The 19,452-nt window shown below is 43.3% G+C and overlaps 2 protein-coding genes across 2 annotated transcripts in view; both read right to left on the bottom strand.

Moving 5' to 3' along the window:
• LOC139469610 (uncharacterized) overlaps positions 1-19,452 on the bottom strand; it is a 447,403-nt gene that overhangs the window by 40,704 nt on the left and 387,247 nt on the right. The window lies entirely within an intron of this gene.
• LOC139469604 (FERRY endosomal RAB5 effector complex subunit 3-like) lies at positions 403-19,444 on the bottom strand. Its single transcript, XM_071251815.1, has 13 exons — positions 19,341-19,444; positions 17,353-17,530; positions 15,703-15,848; positions 13,629-13,810; positions 12,591-12,690; positions 11,484-11,608; positions 9,515-9,615; positions 8,965-9,049; positions 8,432-8,553; positions 5,915-6,093; positions 3,912-4,145; positions 1,676-1,801; positions 403-1,334 (listed from the first exon to the last, which is right to left on the bottom strand). The coding sequence occupies exons 2-13, from the start codon at positions 17,513-17,515 to the stop codon at positions 1,224-1,226; spliced, it is 1,674 nt and encodes a 557-aa protein (XP_071107916.1). The 5' UTR covers positions 17,516-17,530; positions 19,341-19,444; the 3' UTR covers positions 403-1,223.

Raw genomic sequence — 19,452 nt, forward strand, 5'->3', positions numbered from 1 at the left:
GGTTAATTCATGTGAAAAGCTGGTGAATGCTGCAACCATGGTACAACTAAAAACTGAATATTGTATGTGTTGTTGCAGACATGTAAAAACTGGTGCGCACAGTGTAAAACAAACAACAACCCCCCAAAACAGTAATGTCCGACTATTTTTGGTCCACACTGAAAGACTGGAGACGATACGATTTCAGTGACATTCTGCACAATAATGCACCACAAGTCCCTCCCATAATATTGTGAGCCAATCAGAAAACAGCAGTCACTAGGCATGGCCTATTCTATTTCGGTTTTATAAATGCATTAAAATTTGCTTGGTTAGGCAATCCAATGCCACAAAAACACAACTATCTTTTCGAATAAACACTTTTTACAATGAAAACAAATTGTTTCATATATTTATTCTTCATCATGAATGCGAACAATATTCACAAATATTTAGCTACATATTCAGTTACAGATGTAACAAAACCAGTTTCTCAATAAATTGTCATTACTTGCAATTACTGAGCAATAACAAATACGACTCGATTAAAATTCGGCTCTTTTAGCCATGATTCTACTTGATTGTATCTATTGAGTAGATGATTAGATCCGGCTACATATTTATATACAAAACAATATTCACTAGTTTCAAGCAACAAGACAGTTGAAAACCCTGTGATGACACCAATATCGTGTTACAGTATCAATGGTAACATCAAATATTAGCAATACCTTAGAAAGACTATGGTCTCACTGTAAAAGCCATTTTGGTCTAGGAGACTGGTAAGAATATTGCACAACATCCTCATCAGATCCTGGAAACTTACACTGTATCCATTGTGGAAATGGTACACAACCATGGAACAGCCAAACCACTCTCAGCATCAAACTTGAGAATCTGTGCGACCTAACAGAAAATCAGCTAGGTGATGGTTGAGAGTGACTCTTCCACTTCTTTAAGCAGCCATCATGGTTAGAAAGGGCTCTCATCTTCAAGCGACTTCTGACACTCAGCTTTTTAAATAACAATTCTGTGATGATGAGAACCCTACTACTCCATAACCCATTGCTGATTAGAACAAACATGGTACCCTTGGGAGATACTCCACACTGAGTCAGAACCGTTTTACTGGTGTGGAAGGTTGAGGCAGCCCTCGGGTACGGTAGCGAGTTGTTGGCTGGTGTAGGTGACAACATCACGGTTGAAGACTGAGGTGTTTTGGACTAGTTTGGGCTAGTTTTGGACTAGGAAGTAGCATGGTTGTGTGGGCCTGACCTGACGACAAGTGGGTTGGACAGACGGAATATATTTGGCAGCATGCTGCTGATGTTGGTGAACATTTCCTCCGACAGGCCCTGAAACCAGGAACACGTTATCTGCTGAATCCTGTATGTTTGTTTGTTGTTTAATGCCTCCCTCAGCAATATTCCAGCTATATGACGTCGGTCTGTAAATAATCAAGTCTGGACCACAAAATCCTGTGATTGACATCATGAACATCGATCCACACAATTGGTATACAATGACATGCACCAACCAAGTTAGGAATCCTGAGTACCCAATCCCATTAGTGGCCTCTTACGACAAGCATGGGTTTTTAAGATCAATTCTAAGATCATTCAATGATATAACAGAGTCTGAAGATGGGAAGTCCAGCTGTCCTATATCTGCCACGCCCACCTGCAGCGCCACCTACCTGAGGGACCAGGAACTGGATGGTGCGGGACTGCTGACTGCTGTAGGTGGCCATCTCAATCATAAATCCCTTGACACACTTAAACAGCAGCTCAGCTCGCTTCATGCACCAGGGTATAGTCATCTCCTGTAGGTGACAAGGTACTGAAATATTGTTGTTGTTGTTTGGTTTGTTGTTTTACGCCGCACGCAGCAATATTCCAGCTATATGACGGTGGTCTGTAAATAATTGAGTCTGGACCAGACAATCCAGTGATTGATATCATGAGTGTCGATCCATGCAATTGGGATCGATGACATGTATCAACCAAGTCAGCGAGCCTGACCACCCTATCCCGTTAGTCGCATTTTACGGCAAGCATAGTCGCCTTTTACGGCAAGCATGGGTTGCTGAAGACCTATTCTACCCCGGATCTTCACGGGTCCAGAAATATGTAGGTCTACACAGGATGGGTGAGTAGTGTTTTGTGCTTTGAACAATATTTCTGTTGTATCATTCCAAGTCAGCTTGATGTTGGAGGAAAAGATGAAGCAGGTCTTGGTGTTTAAACTTAGGTGAAGGTTATGGTGCTGACAAACCAATGACCAGAATCAGGACCAATCTGGGATTCAAACACACAATCACAGGATCCTGGCAAGACCAGGGGACACAATTTGGCACAGTGAATAGGGGCACTTAGACAACAGAGCCAGCTGTGCCCGGTTTGATAGGTAAATATTGCAAATGCATCTTAGTGAAAATGTTCATGAAAAATAACAGTCAAAGGGAGGTAAATTGAAATTTCCAGCGCTCTTGAAACATGCATGCAACATAATTATGTCATCGTCTGATGGTTTGATATTTCAGCCTATGGTACAGCCAGTCAGCCCAGCCTGTGACTGATGGTAGACATGATGTAGTGATTGATCCCACTGTCATTTCACTGCAATTGTTGATTGCCCAATACTGATAAAAATAATAGATACACTCTGAAAGTGAAGGGTTTCAAAATATTGTGTGCTCTGTGCTCTGAAACTTAAACAGAAATAAGTTCTTCAAAACAACATAATTTTTTTTTTTTCTTTTTTCAAAAGTAGCCAGAATTCGTGATCAAGTGTGAAATTGTTCATTTTCGTGGCCGCTGCATACTGAAAGAGTCTCTGTCCAAAAGCGGAGAAGTGTCTGTAATGAATATGGAGAATAAGGGTAAGCATGGTTTTATGCTTCTTTTAGTGATATTCCAGCAACATCATGACAGGGGACACCAGCAATGGGCTTCACATGTTGTACCCATGTGGGGAAATGATCCCCGCCTTTGGCGTGACCAGCAAGTGCTGTAACCACAGGGCCACCCCACCAAGCCAGGAATAGGGAGAAGCATATTCTCATGAGATCCGAGTACATATGAATGTGTGTCAGGAACGGAAAGCTTGGACAGATGGGAAAGTGCAGAAATGAAGACCTTGAACTCCATTCTGGCAGGGGTTGGAAACCTGTGTAGATGTTTCAGGACTCGTGTGATCAAACCGTTCGGTTCTGGCGCCAACTGTTTGTTGTGGTGCTTTGAATATATAATTGCAGGTGCTGAAGCTGCTGTTGGTTGATTTTGGTGTCGCTATAGTTACAATCCTCCTAATGTCTCCTGCAATGTGTGAGTAGGGTTGAATCACAGCACAGAAATAGATCTGATACTTTAGCCATACACTTTGTATATTAGTGTTATGAGTACTGGCCCACAGGATGTAATGACTGATCACACTACTGATGCATAGCAATTGTGAGAGTGAGTGAGTTGGGTTTAACACCACTTTGAACAGTATTCCAGTTATACATGTATATCAGCACTCAAATGGCAAGACTTTGATAAAAAATTAAAATTTAACTTAAGACCATCAATGTCACATCACACTCTCAATAGAAAAGTTACTGTTAATTATATATTTTTCCATGTGTTCTGACCCAAAAGCACCTTCTTCAAAAGATTATTTGTCAATTATAATTCAAATGTCAAACAATAATCAGAGTTACTTCTCTTACCCTCTTCCCATGCTATCTGGTGAATGAAGGGCTTGATGGGCATGTTAAGCTATGCAGTCATGTCAAATAAAACCAGGAAATCTTAGGTGCTAATGAAACCTTGTATACTACTGATATAGTTGTACCTCTATTCTAATGATGTTACAAGTGTTTCAACTATCGTGATACTCTTGCAATAGCAAAACTGCCCTGGATAGTCAAGCAAAGGGAGACAACTCACCTCAGACATCTCATGCGCCAGAAGGAGCGGTATAGTGAGGGTGTGGATGTTGTGGCGGAAACACAGTTTGATGATGTTCCTGATGCTGAGGATGACCGGATGCCGAGATGTGATGTCGGTAGATCGCACGCCATCGTCACACACGAGGTGGAATGCTGTGTGAACTTCAGACAGGTTGGAGTGCTTGGTGATGTACACGTCACCCACCTGCAGCTTGTTGCCAAGGGTCTTGTCCTGAATACACAACACAAATAGGTTCAGTTCCCACAGCAGAATTAGTCTGCGAAGTAATGTCAGCTCTGGCTTTACAACTTAAACTCAGGATTCCACTGATTGGTCAATATCCCAACACAGGGTCTCACAGATTGGTCAGTTTCCCCATAGAGTGAAAATGTAATCAATCCCTTGTAATGAAATTATTTAGACAAAGATAAACATGCAGGTGTTAATGTCTTACCTGGCTACACTAGAGCCACTACATGCAGGTGTTAATGTCTTACCTGGCTACACTAGAGCTACTACATGCAGGTGTTAATGTCTTACCTGGCTACATGAGAGACACTACATGCAGGTGTTAATGTCTTACCTGGCCACACTAGAGCTACTACATGCAGGTGATAATGTCTTACCTGGCTACACTACAGCCACTACATGCAGGTGTAAATGTCTTACCTGGCTACACTAGAGCCACTACATGCAGGTGTTAATGTCTTACCTGGCTACACTAGAGCCACTACATGCAGGTGTCAATGTCTTACCTGGCTAAACTAGGGCCACTACATGCAGTTGTTAATGTCTTACCTGGCTACACTAGGGCCACTACATGCAGGTGTTGATGTCTTACCTGGCCACACTTCAGCCACTACATGCAGGTGTTGATGTCTTACCTGGCTACACTAGAGCCACTACATGCAGGTGTTGATGTCTTACCTGGCTACATTAGGGCCACTACATGCAGGTGTTGATGTCTTACCTGGCTACACTCGGGCCACTACATGCAGGTGTTGATGTCTTACCTGGCCACACTAGAGCCACTACATGCAGGTGTTGATGTCTTACCTGGCCACACTAGAGCCACTACATGCAGGTGTTGATGTCTTACCTGGCCACACTAGAGCCACTACATGCAGGTGTTGATGTCTTATCTGGCCACACTAGAGCCACTTCATGCAGGTGTTAATGTCTTATCTGGCCACACTAGAGCCACTACATGCAGGTGTCAATGTCTTACCTGGCCACACTAGAGCTACTACATGCAGGTGTTAATGTCTTATCTGGCCACACTAGAGCCACTACATGCAGGTGTTAATGTCTTACCTGGCCACACTAGAGCCACTACATTCAGGTGTTAATGTCTTACCTGGCCACATTAGAGCCACTACATGCAGGTTTTAATGTCTTATCTGGCCACACTAGAGCCAGTACATGCAGGTGTTAATTTCTTACCTGGCTACACAAGAGCCAGTACATGCAGGTGTTAATGTCTTACCTGGCTACACTACAGCCACTACATGCAGGTGATAATGTCTTACCTGGCTACACTAGGGCCACTACATGCAGGTGTTAATGTCTTACCTGGCTACACAAGAGCCAGTACATGCAGGTGTTAATGTCTTACCTGGCCACATTAGAGCCACTACATGCAGGTGTTAATGTCTTACCTGGCTACACTAGAGCCACTACATGCAGGTGATAATGTCTTACCTGGCCACACTACAGCCACTACATGCAGGTGATAATGTCTTATCTGGCTACACTAGGGCCACTACATGCAGATGTTAATGTCTTACCTGGCTACACTAGAGCCACTACATGCAGGTGATAATGTCTTACCTGGCCACACTACAGCCACTACATGCAGGTGATAATGTCTTATCTAGCTACACTAGGGCCACTACATGCAGGTGTTAATGTCTTACCTGGCTACACTAGAGCCACTACACGCAGGTTAATGTCTTACCTGGCCACACTACAGCCACTACATGCAGGTGTCAATGTCTTACCTGGCCATCACTGGAGCTGCTGCCTGTACTCTTAATGCTGATCTTGTCTACGTCTTCAGCAACCCTCCGCATGACACGGATGTCGTTGCATTTTGTGACTTCCTGTTCAATGAGGAGCATCTGATGGTCCATGTCCGAGAAATGGAAGTCTGTTGACTGTTCACTCACTCGAGCAAAATCTGCAGATGGATAGTAAAGATAAAACACTTGAGGAAAATATCCTTGACACTTATGTTTTAAAGATAATTATTCATTTCTGAAAATTATAAGTAATTCTTAACATCTGCTCAATATTATGATAAATATAAATAAATATAATATATATATAAATCTTGAACCCATCTCATTCACTCTTTAAAAAATCATAATTCCCTATAAAAAATGTCTTTGAGCCAATTCCTGCAATATCTTGATATAATATCAGTAAAAACTGTGGTCTGCAATAATAAAAGTAGTGAATTATATTCAAATCCAACAAACTCAACTGAATCAAGAAATTTGTGATCCCCATTTGAAGCATGTCCTTTGTAATGAAAGAGTAATAGTGCTTGAAACTAAGAAGGGTTCCTTGTCATAGACCCATGTCATAGGCACATTTTAAGATTCTTATAATAGCTTCTTCCTCACTGACAGCACTGACATCGCCATGACCCCAAATAGTCTTACCCCTGCTTAATTATTTTCTTTATTTGTCCATTTGAATTTCTGTTTCATTTCAACTATCGTGTAGTAAGAATGTAAGGGGGAAGTTAGTTGGTTTTTAGTTTGTCTGCAATCTTGAACCAATCTGATCAAATAAACAAAAAGGTAAATTCATCTAGGAAATATGGACAGTCGTAAACCTTTTCAAAATTCACTATGATTGCATTCCCAAAGACATAAACAAAGGTATAAAGATGGCCGCACCCACACTGGTGGCAGCGATGTTACAGGGAGTGTAACAAAGGTGTCACACGCTGTGAAGAGCTTGGTCAAGTATGTAGAGTAACCTCCCTTCCCCTGTCGGACTGTCAAGTGTTACGAAAGAATTCATGAAAAGAAAGAACAAGGTGTACTAAAGGTGAACGTTGTGTGAGACTTGCGCTCTTGTGGCACTGTGTCAACCTCAGACAATAAAATTAATTTCCTGACTGATGCTGTGGTGTAAATATAACGGCAAAAATTAAACGGATTTGTAAAAGAGACGATGCTAAGTGTTGTCCAAGATTTTGTAATGCGTAAAAAAAACCCCAGCAAATGTCACCACTTACACTGATATAAGGACTGTGAGACAATTTGTTTTATTTAAAAGCTTACATCACTGAATAATTTTATGGTCTGAGGTTGACACAGTGCCATGGAGCGCAATTCACGTACAACGTTTACTTTTCAGATGTTATGAAAATGATGTAATATATTGTGCATGCAGTCATCATATACACAGCAGAACAAGGCGATTAAACTCGGAATGTTTTACAAATTGCAGTGCCATCTAGCATTCTTTATTGTCAACACATTGTTCTTTCTTTTCATATGACGTCTTTTTGTATAAACATTTGACTATTAATATTGCGAACTCTTGACCTTCATTTCAACTTTGTATTTGTCTGACCGGCGTCTGTTTGTTTTGTATTTTGGCCTTTATTAGTAACATTCAATAATTTATTTGTAATATTTGACCATTATTGCGAACTTTTGACCTATATTTCAACTTTGTATTGCCGCCCATACAATTGACCATATTTCCCAGACGAAGTTACCTTTTTGTTTGTTTGATCAGATTGTTTCAAGATTGCAGACGGATGGAAAATCAAATTCATGTTGTATCACAGTTGGGAGCTTTGAGTGGTGGCAGCGATAGCATTGAGAGCTCTGCGAAAGGGCTATCGCTCTGAGTAGCTTGGTCAAGTATGTAGAGTAACCTCCCTTTCCCTTCAGACATGTGGAAGCTTCTCACAGCGACAGCCCGTTCGCTGAGCTCTTTATACTTTCGTTACAGTCATAACTCCCCACTGTGATAATTGGCCACAACCATGCTTGGAGTTGAACTCACAACCAAATGACCGTTATTTTTACAAACAAGTGATGACTGTCGTGACGCCGAATACACTTATCACTGCTAAATTACTTTCTTTGTTTGTCAATTTGAATTTCTGTTTCATTAAAACTACTGTGTTATTGATATAGTAAAAATGTAAAGGAGAAGTTGGTTGATTTTCTGTTGGTCTGCAACCTCGAACCAATCTGAACAACAAAGTAAATTCATCTGAAAAACATGGTCAGTTGTAAATCTTTTCAAAATGAAATATGATGGCATTCCCGAAGACATAAACAAAAGTATAAACGTCACTACATTTGGGGTTAAAGGGCAAATTTCAAGATTCTTGTAATGGCTGCGCCCACACTGGTGGCAGCGATGTTACTGAGAGTGTAATGAAGGTGTCACACGCTGGGAAGGAGCTTGGTCAGACATGTAGAGTAACCTCCCTTCAGACATGTAGAGTAACCTCCCTTCCCCTGTCAGATGGATGTAGTTACCTCTCTTGATCCCGGTGAAGGTGTTGAGTCTGTTGTCCACAAGGAGGATCATGGCACACAGTGAGTCGGAGTAAAGGGACATCGCTGTCTGCAGCCGCTGTGGCTCTGGGATCATCACACCGCTGAAGACAGATAGGGGACAGCATAGACAGAAAGGGGGACAATGTAGACAGATCACAATAACTGTGTCTGGGATGTGATACATGATGAGAGATACATGATCACACTGCTGTAGATGATGGTTTACCAGTTGGGGTCCATCTGGTCCATCTGGTCCTCTGTTGTTAGGGAGTAAGTGAGTGAGATGCTGCCTTGAACACTATCTCAGTCATATCGGGACACATCAGCTGAGTGACACAGTTTCCTACTTCGGTGAATGCAGGAGTATGGTATGGTTTGACATGATTTGGGTTTATCTGGGTTCAAACATGACCCATGAATCTGACCAGCAACTCTGCACAGTAAACTACCCAGTCTGGTGTTTCAGTAACGGAGAAAATATATTCTTATTATTATCATGATGAATTTGTTACCCTATTGTGTGTGGTCTGTGCCTGCAAAGGTCAAGGACATCCGTGCAGAGCAGACGTAGATTATGGGTGGTTTTCATCTGTGCCCCTGCAAGAAGACAGCACTGATGTATAGCAGCACATATCAAACCTTGACATTATTTAGTTTTTCAAAACACGACTACTGTCTGAATGAAGGATTCTCAAAAGCCCTAAATATATCACTGGTGGCAGGACACAATGATGCTTGGGTATGTCACTTGGCTACCGTACTGCCCAAATGAAAGAGTGAGTGAATTGAGTTTAATGCTGCTATGAACAGCAGTTTCAATTATATTGTGAGTGTCAGCTGAATGTGAGAGGAAAACCCCAAATGATCCCAGTTTTAGGTATTTACCACCTGGCATAACTCAGTCCAGTTACAGTGCGCCAAGCTCCATGCAGTGTCACAGCCTCAAGGCCCCGACAAGCATGTTGTGTTTTCAGATTGTGGATGTTCTTGTTATTCGACACCTGAAACTTTACTCACATTGCTTTAAGATCATTGAAAACAGACCTGGCTACAGTGACTCACCGAGATGGATAGTGAAGGACTCCTCGAGTCGGGTAGATGGCGCCTGTCTCTCCTCCTCCTCCGCTGCAGGCAGCGCCGTTGACATGTTCCTCAATCGCTGTCTGCAATCAATGCAAATAATGCTAATATGATAAACTGTTCTTCAATCACTGCAATCTTGGCAAACAATCAAGCAAACGATCTTCTCATACCTCCATGTCAGAATGGTTTTTTGTTTTTGTTTGTTTGTTTGTTGTTTAACACCACACTCAGCAATATTCCAGCTATATGACAGCAGTCTGTAAATAATCAAGTCTGGACCAGACAATTCAGTGATTGACATCATGAGCATCGATAAGCATGATACGATGACATGTATCAACCAAGTCAGCGAGCCTGACCATCCAATCCCATAAGTCGCCTCTTACGACAAGCATAGTCGCCTTTTGCGGCAAGCATGGGTTGCGGAAGACCGCTTCTACCGCGGATCTTCACGGGTCCCATGTCAGAATGATGAGATCTGATTGGTCCACCTGATCTTGATAAAATACAATGTATCACGCTTCAAAGCCAAAAGCAGCATGCTTTTTCCCCGAGTCAACGGAAGTTATGTGACAAAGTTTAAGTTGATTGCAGCTCAATTGAACAGTTGTTTTCTATCAATTTTTTAATTTGTTTGAATTCTTTTACAATATATAAACATGTCGGTAAGACAAATTCGTTGTAGCAGGATCACTCGGAGTACATGGGGTTTTATGCGCCCCTCGTTAGGTTTTATACCACTCTCCCCGCCAGACGCATAAAACCCCATATATCTGAGTGATCCTGCTACAACTTATAATAAATTATACAGTTCCTGAATCACTGTCTGCAACCATGGCAAACAAACGATCATATGACATTTTCATTGGTGAAATGGGGAACCCACATCAATATTTATCAGGACAACTTTGGCTTACAGAGCTCCAGATATGCTGCGTATCTGCATAAAATACGCATCAGAAATGCAGACATATGCAGTAAAATAAAATCCAAGCGTATCAAATACGCAACGAACATTACAGATACGCTACAAAAATAAAACTTGTGCGTATCATCAAAATATTGGGAAGTAACCCTGTGTATTCGATTAGCAAATCAGTAACTTATTTTGAAATTATAAAAGGGCATTCCGTCAACCTTGCCAAACTCAAAGATGACAGTTACATCATGATCATTTGCCATCACACTTTCTTGTGGAAGTATCGTGGTATTTTTGGGTCCTATAAAGCTCTCCAGCCCACACAACACCAGTTTGCAGAGACTAGATGAATAGTGTTTTTTAATTTTTAACTTAAATACCCACATGTGTAAAAACTAGTGGGTAACAGAAATTTGAATACCCAGATAGAATTACTGATACCCAATGATTTTAATACCCACAACACCAAAAGCTTATCTGGAGCTCTGGGCTTAGATCCAGATTCTGCAAACTAGGCGAGTTCACTTATTGTGAAAGCATATGACATCACGCACTGTATCGTGGCCTGACAGCATGTGCGCAACTGTGACAGCAAATGTACAGAGATGGAGCGCTATCGAAATGACTGATAATACTTCTATTTTACAATGTCAGTAAACAGTCTGTGTTTTCAGACTTGTAGATGTAAATAAGTCCTAGATACCTGGACATTTCCAACACTACTCAACAACATGCAAAACTGGAAAACACGTAACAATATCACAGATGTGTAGACGATGAAAAGACAGTTACCATAGTAACTCATTATTCCTTAGGTTACTTGAAATTCATATTATTGGGTAAATAATCAAAGATGGATGACAGATGCAAGTTTGGTCGTACCGTGATTATACCAAGTCTATTACCAGGGTATTGAAAAGGACAATTTGGACGAGAGGACATTTTATAGAGACATTCACACTATTTGTCATTGACCAATGAATCCAACTAGTCATCTACAAGAACAGGAGTTGTGGCAGACGGACTCACTGGTAGGCGGGAGCGCTATTGTTGGAGGTGGAGTCTTCATGCACCTTCATGACCCACTCCCGGTACTCGCGCTTCTGTGTCTCGTGGACGTTACTCAGCTCACTCATCCACTTGCTGTTGATCAACTGAAACAAGGTGAGGTGTAACAGGGGTGAACATCCTGTTTAAGGTTATTGCACATATATGTAGCGACACAGGAAAAGTGAAACCCGAGAAGAACCTGATTCAAATAGGTGTTTAGTAACCCATGCATAATATGCAAGAAGCAGCTAACGTGATCGGGTAGTTAGCCTTGCTGACTTGGTTGATGCATGTCATGATATCAATCACTGGATTGTCTGGTCCAGACTCAATTATTTACAGACCCCCCATCATGTAGCTAGAATATTGCTGAGTGCAGCGTTAAACAACAAACAAAGAAAAGTGAAATAGGAAATTGTGACACCCCTAATAAATATGGAAACAGAAACAAATAATAAGTATTGTTCTTATAACAGATCATTTCATTCTTGAATATTTTTGTTATAATTTTTTGTACTTAAGACTGAGCACATGATTTCATAAAAAAATATTGCCAAAAATATTCATGATCCTTTAGGCTAAAAAAAAATAGACTTGGTTCTCATGCACCGCCCGCATCATCATAAAGTTCGCTGCACGTTTTGTTTTTATTTCCATTTAAAAAAAATATAATTAAAAATCCTCAATTACTTCAAGTCCAATGGTGGTCAAATACTGTATTCCAGTATTTTACTATCAAGGAATACATTTATGTAGGGAGGCCCTTTCCCCGGTTGATTGTGCACAATTGTTTATTGATTACATACTAGTTTGAACAACCCCCCCAAAAGACCCAACTGCACTATATTTTCAAAAAACATTGCCTGAGAACCAATTCTTTTATTTTTTTAAGCCTTAGTTGTTTTGTTCAGTATACTTCAGACCTAAGATAACTCATCCAAGACAAAGTACTGTGATCTATAAATAACACAGTCACTCCAAATTCTTTGAACCTCATGAATGCTACCACCATGAGCAGGACTGACCATGACTAACTGAGACTTAGTACATCAACCCTCAATGATGTCAATACGATATATATGTTACCTGGGTGTTCTCGAAATGTCTTTGTGCGAGAGTGTTGATGTCCTCGTCTGCATAGGATGCACCAACATTCTTTAGCGCATGTTCCATCTCTTCCTGCTGCCTGCAAAATAAAAACACACATGAACAACATGAAACTATCCTTTACATTCAATGACTCGCACCTTGGTGTGATCTTGGCAGGGATCTTGACATAATAGGGGCCACTTAAAGAGTGTCCTCAGGAATACCTAATACATGAGGGAGGTGGATCACTTATACAGGGGAAAAGAACCACCTTCCACACAAGGGAGACAGACCACCTTCTACACAAGGGAGACGGACCACCTTCTACACAAGGGAGACAGACCACCTTTCACACAAGGGAGATGGACCACCTGCTACACAAGGGAGATGGACCACCTTCCACGCAAGTGAGATGGACCACCTTCTACGCAAGGGAGATGGACCACCTTCTACACAAGGGAGACAGACCACCTTCTACACAAGGGAGACGGACCACCTTCTACACAAGGGAGATGGACCACCTTCTACACAAGGGAGACAGACCACCTTCTACACAAGGGAGACAGACCACCTTCTACACAAGGGAGACAGACCACCTTCTACACAAGGGAGACAGACCACCTTCTACACAAGGGAGACGGACCACCTTCTACACAAGGGAGATGGACCACCTTCTACACAAGGGAGACAGACCACCTTCTACACAAGGGAGACGGACCACCTTCTACACAAGGGAGATGGACCACCTTCTACACAAGGGAGATGGACCACCTTCTACGCAAGGGAGACGGACCACCTTCCACACAAGGGAAACGGACCACCTTCTACACAAGCGATTCAGATGACCTACTACACGAGGGGAGAGGGACCACATAGACGAGGGAGACAGCCCACCTGCTAAACGAGAGAAGTAGACCACCTTCTACACAAGAGAAGTGGACCACCTGCTACACAAGAGAAGTTGACCACCTGCTACACGAGGGAGATGAACCACATACAACACCAGGGAGACAGATCAGGAGACAGATCACCTACATGGTGTCGAGATGCTGCAGGTCCTTGTCCCGCTGGTCTGTCAGGTCCTCCACTGCCAGGGCGTATGTGTGTTCCAGGTTGAGCAGCGTCTCCAGGGCGGGGGAGTGGATCAGCGTGTGGTACACCTCGGAGAACACCTGGTCATTGGTCACCTCCACCGGGGTCGAGTACGCCTTCACTTCCTACAAACACAGCAGTGAGTGAGTGAGTGAGTGAGTTAGGTTCATTACTGCTTTCAAAAGTATTTCAGCAAAATAACGACCATAGGGTTCTGGCAAGTCAAATGCATGACTTTTATAGACAACAGCAGGACAGAAGGGGTATATAATTGTTTGAGTTGCCTTGGAACTATCATTGAAAAAGTCTGAGTTTCATCAATGTTTGAACTAAGTTCTAACTACTGCTTGATCTCTGGAAACAGATTTAACACATTGTTTATGACTTTGATAAGCGTCTCCCTTTGTCAATATTGTCAGCATGGAAATATTACGGCAAATATGCCATGATGTATTCAAATATATAAGAACCAATAACTGTAAGTCTGCAAAGGGAAACAACTCCTGCAGTCTTATGGAAACACTGGCCACCATATGCAGTTTGGTCTATTCCATGTTTCCCCTCAAGCCTTGATTCATAAACAACATTAATACAAACATACCTTCAGGAAAACAGGTAGGACAATGAGCCAGGTCACACAGACACACACCAGTACTTGCTGGGGTCAATGTCACACAATCACCCAGGTCACACACAGACACACATAAGAGCTTGCTGGGGTATGATGTCACACAATCAGCCAGGTCACACAGACACACACCAGTACTTGCTGGGGTCAATGTCACACAATCAGCCAGGTCACACAGACACACACCATAGCTGGCTGGGTATGAAGTCACACAATCAACCAGGTCGCACAGACACACACCATCACTTGCTGGGGTCAATGTCACACAATCAGCCAGGTCACACAGACACACACCAGCACTTGCTGGGGTCAATGTCACACAATCACCCAGGTCACACACAGACACACACCAGCACTTAATGGGGTCAATGTCACACAATCTTCCAGGTCACACACAGACACACATAAGAGCTTGCTGGGGTATGATGTCACACAATCAGCCAGGTCACACAGACACACACCAGTACTTGCTGGGGTCAATGTCACACAATCAGCCAGGTCACACAGACACACACCATAGCTGGCTGGGTATGAAGTCACACAATCACCCAGGTCGCACAGACACACACCATCACTTGCTGGGGTCAATGTCACACAATCAGCCAGGTCACACAGACACACACCAGCACTTGCTGGGGTCAATGTCACACAATCACCCAGGTCACACACAGACACACACCAGCACTTAATGGGGTCAATGTCACACAATCACCCAGGTCACACACAGACACATACCAGAGCTTGCTAGGGCATGATGTCACACAATCACCCAGGTCACACACAGACACACACCAGTACTTGCTGGGGTCAATGTCACACAATCAGCCAGGTCACACAGACACACACCATAGCTGGCTGGGTATGAAGTCACACAATCAACCAGGTCGCACAGACACACACCATCACTTGCTGGGGTCAATGTCACACAATCAGTCAGGTCACACAGACACCCACCAGCACTTGCTGGGGTCAATGTCACACAATCACCCAGGTCACACACAGACACACACCAGCACTTAATGGGGTCAATGTCAAACAATCACCCAGATCACACACAGACACACACCAGCACTTAATGGGGTCAATGTCAAACAATCACCCAGATCACACACAGACACACACCAGAGCTGGCTTGGGTCAATGTCACACAATCACCCAGGTCACACAGACACACACCAGTGCTTGCTGGGGTGGGATGTCACACAATCAGCCAGGTCACACAGACACATACCAGAGCTTGCTGGGGCATGATGTCACACAATTACCCAGGTCACACACCAGTACTTGCTGGGTCAATGTCACACAATCAGCCAGGTCACACAGACACACACACACACCAAAGCTTGCTGGGGTACGATGTCACACAATCAACCAGGTCACACTGCCCACCTGAGTGAAAGCCTTCGTCCATCGCTTGACAAGGTCAGCGGATGACACCTGCCCTGTCTGGACCTTCTGGATAGCTTCGTCTGCTCTGGCATCACTCAGCTGATGAGTTTCCTTGGAAACAAACTCTGTGAGGGCCGCTGTCAGATCTGACAAAAGTAGTGGAGGTTTTCAAAATTTAACCTTATCCATTCACTTTTCTATTTCTGTGTCTAATTAAATATTGTGGCCTTGACTTATCGTTGTCTGATGATTGGTCCAAGGGGTTGAGGGGGTTGTCTCTGTGCCCATGGACCTGATGGTGGAGGGGGGGTTGTCTGTGTGCCCATGGACCTGATGGTGGAGGGGGTTGTCTGTGTGCCATGGACCTGATGGTGGAGGGGGGTTGTCTGTGTGCCCATGGACCTGATGGTGGAGGGGGGTTGTCTGTGTGCCCATGGACCTGATGGCGGAGGGGGGTTGTCTGTGTGCCCATGGACCTGATGGTGGAGGGGGGTTGTCTGTGTGCCCATGGACCTGATGGTGGAGGGGGGTTGTCTGTGTACCCATGGACCTGATGGTGGAGGGGGGTTGTCTGTGTGCTGATGGACCTGATGGTGAAGGGGGTTGTCTGTGTACCTTTGACCTGATGGTGGAGGGGTGTTGTCTCTGTGCCCATGGACTTGATGGTGGAGGGGGGTTGTCTGTGTACCATGGACCTGATGGTGGAGGGGGGTTGTCTGTGTGCCCATGGACCTGATGGTGGAGGGGGATTGTCTGTGTGCCCATGGACCTGATGGTGGAGGGGGGTTGTCTGTGTACCCATGGACCTGATGGTGGAGGGGGGTTGTCTGTGTGCCGATGGACCTGATGGTGAAGGGGGTTGTCTGTGTACCTTTGACCTGATGGTGGAGGGGTGTTGTCTCTGTGCCCATGGACTTGATGGTGGAGGGGGGTTGTCTGTGTACCATGGACCTGATGGTGGAGGGGGGTTGTCTGTGTGCCCATGGACCTGATGGTGGAGGGGGGTTGTCTGTGTGCCGATGGACCTGATGGTGGAGGGGGTTGTCTGTGTACCTTTGACCTGATGGTGGAGGGGTGTTGTCTCTGTGCCCATTGACCTGATGGTGGAGGGGGTTGTCTGTGTACCATTGACCTGATGGTGGAGGGGGGTTGTCTGTGTGACCATGGACCTGATGGTGGACGGAGGTTGTCTGTGTACCCATGGACCTGATGGTGGAGGGAGGTTGTCTGTGTACCCATTGACCTGATGGTGGAGGGGGTTTGTCTGTGTACCCATTGACCTGATGGTGGAGGGGGGTTGTCTGTGTACCCATTGACCTGATGGTGGAGGGGTTTTTGCATGACCATGTAACTGCTTTTGCATTTTTCAATAAACATCAATGCCCCCTTTCTTTTCATAGCCCTCAGTAGGTAGTTACATGTATGAATAATTAAGTACGAATTTCATGAAAGATTTTATTTTTGAAACTTACATTTGGTACATCAAACAATTTGATCATCAAAAGATACATCAACAATTTCTTTAAATTCAATCATGGACATTTACAACTGGTCATTGCCTCAGTACAGGGTACCAGATCAACCATCAACTGTCTGCAATGATCAGAGTATTGCCGAGTACAATTGCACCAGGAGAGTCATGTGTCTCACCGTCCTCCACATAACAAGGCAGGTTATGTGCGTTGACAAGTCGGCCCACAAACTCATTGACAGATGTTGACAGAGGAATCGTAACTGGCACAGTCACAGTAGACTTCAAGTTCTTGCTATAAAATGTATACACAAAGTCCCTCTCCTCCGTGAGGTTCTTCATTGTCAACTCGCAAGTCTGCAAAATGGAGGAAGCATATTGAGAATACTACTCATTAATTGAACATGAAAATTATCAACAAATTTAGAATCTTTCTCATTTTAATAAGATTGATTGTTATCAACATGTATAATTTTGTCAAAGAAATATTGACTGTGAGTGGGTTTAGTTTAGTTCTAGCCAGTCAGCTTAATATGTAGGGAAAGTTCAAACTGGTGCAGGTCTTACACATTTAGCACCTTGGTCAAAGCCATCAGTATGGTTATCTGTGGATAAATCTGGGATTCACCCCAAACCAGCAGATCCTGGCCGCTAAGGGGACACAACTCTGTACTCTGTTACCCAGAGTTCCTTTCAGCCAAGTACCTCTGTCACATCGTACACAGTTTCATCTAATTCATTTTGGATAAACATAGCTCATGAAATGTTTAACTTTCATTGAGAAAATATCCCTAAACGTGAAAAAGTATTTTCATAATTATCCTCCACATGATGTCCTCTAAGCCCTACGGTGAGCTAGCGATACAGTCACTTTGTGTTAAATTGTCATGCACCCCACTGTCGGAGTTGTAGCAGTATATCTATATCTATATCTATATACATGTATACAATACGTAAGGTGTACCGACCCACCATATGGCTACCTACTCTCACCGTTCCCCCCCCCCCCCCCCCCCCCCCACACACACACACTTTTGGGTGTCATCCTTTCAAAAGCAGCCTGCAGCTTTTTGCTTCATAGCAGAGATTTATTGTCCTGCTCAGAAATCCATGTGCAGCCTGTTTTCTTCATGGTGGGGTATCAGATTTCAACATTCTGGCATGGAAGTAACATAATGAACTACCCCTTATCCCAAGTTACAACATATATAGTGCTGATTGTAACAGGTGTAAGTTATGCGGGAGTACTGCACTTTACCAGGCATACTTTCGCAAATTTCAATTAATGCAGTGCAGGGGATCGAACATAAATATAAATATTAAGTACTGACAAATTTCTATTTTTCAAACAAATTTCATCCAATATCTAAAAAATATGACACTGGAAAATATAAAGTGTAGACCCATTCTTATTTATAACAAAATATGGCTGAAGGGGTCATTGTCTGCACTACAGATATGTACCCCAGGTACATTTTGGTAACACAGATATGTACCCTGGCCAAAATCAGAATACATAAAGGTGCCCTAGGATGGATCCATTCCGCCGCAGGCTGCATTACAACATGTCTTAGATGCCAAACCGTGGTAAAATTCATCCAATCAGTACGCACTATACATTTTTCTCTCTGTATTTCCTTTCCATAAATGGATGAGAACAGTCATACTGTTGTATTTCAGCGTGCAAAAATGTTTCCAAAATTAAGTATATAGTGATGTAAGTACAGCACAGCGTTACCCAGCATGCACTCGTAATGAGGAGACCAGAACTGCGACATGAACCAGTTCTAGTTACGGGTTCTGGGTACCTTTCTGTATTCTGATTTTAGCTGTACCTGGGGTACATATCTGTAGTACCCGTGCCGACAATGACCCCTTCAGCCAAAGTATGGTCAAGTACCTAAAAGGAAAACTCCAATAAATTCAAGTTATTGTTTTACTTTCCTGGCCTTTCACGACATAGGTAAGGAAAATGTCAACCGCCCACTTCCATCATCCTGTGCTGATAAACCCTTGAATGACAGACTATTTCAATGACAATCACTGACAAGTGACACAAGTCAGCTGATCTGCAGATCTCCACCAAGTATAACATAGGATACATACGCTGAATGGACTCGGACAATTTCTTTCAAGCATGAAGAAAATAACTACATATAGAGCTTACCTCCAACACACGGCAGCTGAACAATTGACTGAGTTACATTGTTTAGAACGTGAAATATGAGATACACAAATACGGAAATGGGAGGTTTGTTGTGGGCGCTGACATTTTGTAT

This window comes from Haliotis cracherodii, unplaced genomic scaffold (genome assembly GCF_022045235.1).
Source record: "Haliotis cracherodii isolate W230 unplaced genomic scaffold, xgHalCrac1.p SCAF_2, whole genome shotgun sequence".
Taxonomy (NCBI): Eukaryota; Metazoa; Mollusca; class Gastropoda; order Lepetellida; family Haliotidae; genus Haliotis; species Haliotis cracherodii.